At 35.9% G+C, this 7,577-nt stretch overlaps 1 protein-coding gene across 1 annotated transcript in view; it reads left to right on the top strand.

The window, feature by feature from the left end:
• The window catches only part of PCDH10 (protocadherin 10), a 59,781-nt gene that overhangs the window by 3,623 nt on the left and 48,581 nt on the right, over window positions 1–7,577 (top strand). The window contains exons 4-5 of the mRNA XM_021717848.1: window positions 1,007–1,065; window positions 1,620–1,726. Coding sequence (XP_021573523.1) covers window positions 1,007–1,065; window positions 1,620–1,726 — 166 coding nt within the window. The remainder of the gene's footprint in view (window positions 1–1,006; window positions 1,066–1,619; window positions 1,727–7,577) is intronic.

Genomic DNA, 7,577 nt, shown 5'->3' with positions numbered 1-7,577 from the left:
GCAAAAAAAAAAAAAAAAAGAAAAGAAAAGAAAAAAGCCTTCAGTTCTGCCCTGGACAGCATTTACAGACGCTCTTGAAGCTGAGCGCCCACACAGTGTGAATTTGAATGAAGTTGCTTGGCACAAACCCCTGTGAGAGTAAACTAAGAAAGGCTTAAACAGTTGTTGTCTCAAATATATCTTTTTAGCTAACAACCACCCTTTTGCCACTGTTTTGGGGGAAAAAATCACTGCTGTTGGCTTTCTTCATAAAAGTAATTTGGCTTGTCGATACTGATTTATTTTTAAAGGATGGAGAAGTGACAAAGTTGGAGGGTGGGGTGGGGAGGGGCCAGAAGAGAGTTGGTTTATGTAAAAGAAAGTTTGGACCTGCAAAGGTGTGTGGGCGGTGAAGGTGAGGGTGGAGGATGCTGAGGGCCTTCGGAGGGGGAAAAGTATGGGGGCGGGGGCGTGGGGAGGGAGCAGGATTATGAACTCCATTCCTGACAGGTTATTTTATTTGAGTCTTAGATCTTGACTTTCATGAATATTTGTACAGCTCATTTGTATCGTAAGCACATTTTGAAAATAAACAACAACATAATTCCATGAACCATTCAAACTTTTTGCTTATTGAGCGTGCTGTTTTTCTTGTGTCAACCAGTATGCACCTAAACACTTTTTTTAGGCCACCTAAAGACAGAACTACAGAGTATAACTAGGTTGACTGTTAGAGACAATAAGTAATGTGCTCCAGCTGTGAGGTCATTTACATTATCTCATAAAAATAACACACACCTTTAAACTTCCATTTTTTTAACATTCCAGCTGACTGCAATGTGGCTTCAAGTGTCTCTGCATCTGTCCCCTGTCCCTGTCCAGCAACCACTAGGCTGAGGTCTGAGGACAGCTTGGAAATTCATAAAAATGTATACCTTAAGCGCCACATAGTTCCTCGCCTCAAAAACAGACGATTAGTATAACCCTCAGTATTCAAATGCTCTTGATTTATTTATTTTTTTCCTAGACTAAACACCAACGAGCAGAGCTCAGCTATCTAGTTGACAGACCTCGCCGAGTTAACAGGTATGGACTCCTCACCCCCCCCACCTTAGTGTATGGACGATTTACAACCTACTAGAAGTAGGAAGCAGGTATATTCTTCTATATTAAAGTATAAAAAACATAGAGTATTTCCAATTAGAGCAGGACATAAATAGTAACTCTAATATGTTTCTTAGACAATACCCTACAAAAGGGTGTCTTTCGTTTGCATCACTTATTAAACATATCTCTGAATATTTTTCCAGTTTACATTTCTACATGGACTTCTGATAGTTTTCTTAAGTGATCGAGATATATATTTGCACCTGTTTTATGAAAATGGCATAAAAATGCACTTAGCTTCAATCATAGAATATTTCTAGACTTTACATGACTTGCGTTCTCCAACTGACTGTTAATAGTCAGTTTTTAAAGAGTTATACTTAGGTGATTAAAAACTAGCTTTATTCAGAAATAAAGCCAACTAAAAACGTTTATGAGTCTGCAGCACCATCTGTGACCATGTGGTGGCAGAAGAATGTTTTCTGTGTTTCTTCACCTTTTTTATTCTAATATTCACATTTTTGTACTTATAGTTCTGCATTCCAGGAAGCTGACATAGTAAGCTCAAAGGACAGTGGTCACGGAGACAGTGAACAGGGAGACAGTGATCACGATGCCACCAACCGCGCCCAGTCAGCTGGTAAGTGTGATCAAAAGGCAAGCTTAAATGCTGACATTTATCATTTTTATTTCTAAAAAATAACTCTAGGAAGGATGATGTCCTAGTTAACTTTATGCAAATTTAATGCTGGCCATGCCACAGAAAGACAGTGTCACTCCCTTTTGATAACTGTCTACTCAAAGAGAATTGTACAAATGTAATGTTCCTGTGGAGAGTTAAAGTTAGATACTGTTTGTGGAGTGTGTTAGAATATGAAATGCATCTTTCCTTGATAATGTTCCTTAATGGAATTACGTTGCATGCAAAAAGCCAGAGGTCTCTCACTGGGTCCAGTCCCTGTCAATTAGGTATTATTAGACTTGTGTATGGATGAGGTAACCGAAGGTGGATAAAATTGATTGACCTGCACAAGGTCACAAGAGTATAAACAGATGACCGAGGACTAGAATCCGAATTTCTTGGCTTTCTAGGACAATGCATTGTACACATCATCAGGTATTGAATGAGAGAAAGGCTGGTGAGTAAAAGTCAATATCAGTTGAAAACAGGCTTTCCAATCTTGGTTCTTGGGGTTCCAGACTTCAACACATATGCAATGATGTGTATTTTCTGAGGTGTCTTAGATTTCTTCATGTTTTTATCACTGGTCCATGACCCATCAAAAGTTCAACTCTGAGTGTATTTGTATGTAAGCTCCATGGTAGTCACTGATGGTGGTTGCATCGTGATATGTATTTTTTACTTTACTTTTCTCCATACAAATTTAACTTTTAAGCTTTATAAGATCCCGGTAACTCTTATCATTAATACTAAAAGGAAACTCTTACATGAAATCAAATGTATATGTTAAAAGGAGGATGATTTAATACATCTCTGATTGTGTTTCCACTTCATTGGGATTTCATCTATGAAGGGTGCTTGTTGAATATTTTGCTTTTTCTATCTCGTTCTGTGTGTATTTGACACATGAGGAAATGGGAAGGCTAGTCAATCTTTATAACTTCTGAAAATGCCCATCATTGGACTGTCTCTGGACTCAACTCAGCTCACCTGAACATTGACTTTTATTTCGGTTCATAGTATAACCATGGAGTGACAGGGCTCTGATTTTCAAGGTAATATTAGTCCTCGAGAGCATCCGTTCCTTAACACACTTGGTGGACCTCTGATGGTGCTGAGACAGTGTGTCAAAGGGCAGTGTACACCCCATGGTGGCCTGGCAGCAGTGGTTGCTACAAGCCTCTCACTTGGCTAATGTGTGCTGTGTCTGTGGCTGCCCGAGCCTTGGGAAACAGGCAGGAGGAAGGGAAAAAAGGCTGCTCAAGGGTCTCTTTATGTTGCTGCGAGTCATTAATATGCAGACCTAATGAGACTTGAGAACTGCCAAGAATCCCCGGAGGTCCCTGCCCCTTGCGGGCCTTCACGCTAAGTGAACAGAGCATCTATTTAGTGTCTGGGAACCTGACAACAAACCAGATCTTGCCAGAAGTTTATATGTGAGTACAAAGTCCCTTTCATTTTTTGCCCTATATATGGCATATGATTTATTGTCATCTTTAAAACACTGTACATTTAGAATTGTTCATTCCTGTTCTTTTTTTCCCCCAGAGTTTCCAATTCAACCGTCAGGCTTTTAAAACTTTTAAAACAAAATGTTTTATGTTAAAGAGAGAGAGAGAGAGAGAATCTGCTACTTGTTTCTTTGGCTGGGTTTTATTCCTTTCCCACCCCGTGCCCCTTTGTTTTTCTGTAGCACTCCAATCTCAATGAACATTTCAATTAGTTTAGTCCCTCAGACATAATGATCCATAATAACCTAACCAAAGAAAGAGAAATGGATAAACATCTGCAAAAGAGGCTAAACTTGAAAGATGTATGAGAACGTATTCCTATCAATGCCTCTTCCTAGTAGCTGTTTTATTTTACAGGCACTCAGTGTTGCCATTTTGATGATGTTGCTCTCAAACTCTTGGAGATGTCAAAACATTTAAAGGAATATTAAAATGCTAAAATGTGTTCTGGAGACTTTTTTTAAAGCGAGGCAGTTTTTCTTTTAATCAAAATGGTAACATTATTTCCTATCTTTAAATTCTTAAATGTGTAGAAGTATTACTGAATTACCAATCCATTTATGTATTGCATGAGTAGTTACAGGGTAGCCACAACACACTGTGCACAATAATAGCTATTTTAGGATTGTAATAAAGCGCTTATATTAAGAAGTAATTGCACCTTTGTGGGCTGAATTGCAATCAGATTTAATATGTCTAATTTTATTGTAAGAATGATTTTGAAGTGTGTTTTAAGGTATAAAACCCTAAATGCAGAGAATTAAAATGCATTTACTTAATGACTTTTCTCAGTCCCTACTGATGCTGTATACTATAAACCTCACACCAAGCAGCTAGCTAGACTATTTCCAAAAATCTAAGTCCATTTTAGGTAAATCTGGCTAATTCCTCTGTAAAGCCAGGTATTAATTATCTTCCAAATTTGCAAAACAGGTACTTTTCTTCATAACATATGTATTTCTAAGATTAGGATAGAAAAAAATGCATCGAAAAAGCAAATCCCACTTAACTAGGTTTTAGGGAGGGGAATTCAATTATCAAGGAAGAATCACTGTGGAAAGATAAAAATTCTGAATTCTCTCTTTCAGCTTGTGACTTATTCCATACTATATTATACCCACTATTTAGCTTAGTCCTTCACCTGTTTAAACTTCCTGTTTTCTTTATTTCCAGTTTCTTCTTCTGTGTTAACATTACTTTGTATTTATGTATTTGGATATGCCTTCTGTTTGTCCTTTTATGAATAGTTTTCTTTTTTGTTCTTTCTTCCACCCGCCCCTTCTTGCTTTTCTTTTTTTCTAAGCCATTTGCAGTCACCAATCTTGTTCATAGAAGGGCTTTAAGCACGGAGGCAGCTGCATGGGGAATTACATAAGCTGTTTCAGTTTTCCACTGCACCTGGCTCCATGTGTGAAATTCTTTGCCTTGACCACTGCTCTGTGGCACGTTCCTTCTATAGCCTTGTCAAGGTGCTTTCTGTTTTTTTCAGTGCTCTATTGACGTATTGGTTAGATATGGCAGAAATCCAAGAAGATGTGGTAAATGCATCCACAAACCATCACAAGAGGAAAAACTGATTAATCACAGCTTAGATGACTAAAATAGTGGACTTTAAAGAGATACATTTTCAGTTTTACATACTGTGTCGTCAGATGAAAAGTATTTTTTTTTCTATTTCAGAATATGGACACGGCATTTTTAATCGTATAGTCTTAAACATTGTTCATGTTGTTTGGGGTATGTCTAAGGAGATCTGTTTAGTGATGAGAAGTTATTTTTCCATTATGACACACCTACACTGAATAATACTATGATTAATTATGAATTTATCTTTGATACCTGGTGCCCTTTTGAAAACAAATATGTTGAGGAACAAAATCTTAATGAGGGCCAAGTTACTTGTTACGTTTTACCTGAAAATTGTCAAATTTTTTCTTGCAAATTTTTCTTTCAGTTATAGGAGAACTTATCTTCTAAGCATGTTTCATTTTTAACTAATTATTATGAGATTTATACATCATATATGGTCAATATTTGACAAAAAAACTTTGAAAGTAAAATGATTTGACTGGTCAGTATTTTCAAATTAGAAGATAAAGTAAATCATGAAATGCATTAAGCCATGGCACTACTACGATATCAGCAAGAGAACTCTTGGTTTGTCATAAAATACAGGCATCCATTTCCCAATTTCAATAAGAGTGTAGATATTGGCAAATTAGCTTTTGGCTTTATAAATAAAGTGAATTTACACTCGTGTCTACAAAAGCTTATTCAGGTTTCTGGTGAATCTTTTGAGCTACAACTTGAAAATGTGGAAAGATTTGTAAGTGAAAACAATACATAAGACAAAATTCTTGAGAGGAAATGGTGAAAGTATAAACATTTTGAAAGATGATAGGTAGGGAGAGAATTTGGGTGGCTATATCTTGAGTTTTTCATGAGTGAGTTATGTTCATAAATATTTCCTCCCAAACCGTATATTCCTTATACCTACAGAAATTTGTTGGGTTACAACTATCTTATTGATCCATTATTAAGTAGTTAAAGGAAGACTGGAAAACTTCTCAAAAAATGAAAAGCGCTGATTTTCTTTAAAATCAATGATCATGTTGGGAAAACATTGCGTTTTTTAATGAAGGCTTATTGCACATGGAAGAAATGTACACATACCATTGTATTATTACACTCATCAACACACATCACAAACTGAATCCAGTTCTAGTATTTTTTAAATCAGAGTGTGTTCTCAACAGAAATAGCCCCTGCCTCTGAATTACAGGACAAATTACTTGCCAGTTGAAAACTATGTATTTTAAAATGTGTCTAAAGATATCTTTGCATAACAGGCAGTCTATCACGTCAGCTGTCATGGCTTGCAGAACAGATTATTTCTGAGAAGTGGAAAAAATAAATAACTAGAAAAAGAGATTGTAAGTGAAAACATATATTGAAACATTTCTTAGAAATTATCCAAAATTTGAAAATAAGGTTTGACAGAGAGTGGAATAATAGGCATTGGAGACTAGGAAGAATGGGATGGTGGCGTGAAGCGAGGAGGAGGATGAGACATTGCCCAGTGGGTACAATGTAAACTATTTGAGTAATGGCTAAGCTAAAAGGCTCAGACTTCCCCCTACGCAATATATCCGTATAACAAAACTGCACATGTGCCTCCTAAATCCACAAAACTGAAAAAAAAAAAAAACTAAAAAAATGAGGTTTGGCCTGTAAGTTTTTGTTGTACAAATCCCACAGGTCCTTCAGTCAGGGCACATGAATGACAAAAAGAAAAATCAAGTTAAACTTGTTAACTCCCGATTCTTCCATTTGAGCCCATTAGAAACTTGCAAAAACAGTGTGAAAGGTATGTATCTGTAATATGTCATCGGTACTGTGATATCTGGCATCCTTGTATATCAGGTAGCCACTTGTCACAAAGCTTAAATATACCTGTGGGTATTTGGTCATTAAAATAATGCATTTAACGAGGCTAGTGATAAGTGACAAAAAACAGAATAATGTTGGTCATACAATGACTCACTAAGGTGAAGAGTTGTCTTGGAATAAACGTGTGTGGCTCTGAAACTATATATCTAAATGACAAATGAAAAAAATCTATTTTCAAATTTTGTGTTACTTATTTGAAGTTTATTGATTTGCTAATTGTGTTATGCTTTTAATTTTTGTTTCTCTGCCTGATTTTTCCTAATGAGAAAGAGGTACACTTTTCTTATCAGTAAAACTGGTGGAAAATGTATGTTCAATTGGACTCACCTTCCCTGTTATTTCTAACTGTAGAAGGTTGTATATTGTTGCTAAGGGAATTTCACTTTAAAAGGAGTAATTCACCAACTTACTAAGAACATTATTTGCAGTTTTTCTCCCAGTCAAGTAATATTGTTCTTTCCACAAAAAGTTTATATATTTCTCACATTTTTCATGCACATGCTACATTTTTTATACAGATGCTCAACTCGTATGAACTTTTTTCTGAAAGAGGCAGAAAAACCACATACTTGCAAGAGAAGAAAATGGACACAATTAGGTGTAAACTGCCCATTAAGAATAATGCATACCCAAAGTAACTTCAAACATAATCAAGTAATAGTTGAATATTATTTTTGACATACTAGTTCATTAAAATTTTGTGTGAAAATTGTCATATTCAGAATTAGAAGAGTCCTTGGGCCCTAGATGCAGAAAAATATGTGAAAGATTGCATTTGGTCTTATTTGGCATATTTTAAATTATATTTTTCAATCATGTGAAGAAAAATGGCCTTCATTACAAATTTT

This window comes from Carlito syrichta, unplaced genomic scaffold (genome assembly GCF_000164805.1).
Source record: "Carlito syrichta isolate Samal-C Ts95f unplaced genomic scaffold, Tarsius_syrichta-2.0.1 Scaffold311260, whole genome shotgun sequence".
Taxonomy (NCBI): Eukaryota; Metazoa; Chordata; class Mammalia; order Primates; family Tarsiidae; genus Carlito; species Carlito syrichta.
Note: the sequence above shows the minus strand (reverse complement) of the source record. Positions and strands in the feature narration are given on the sequence as shown.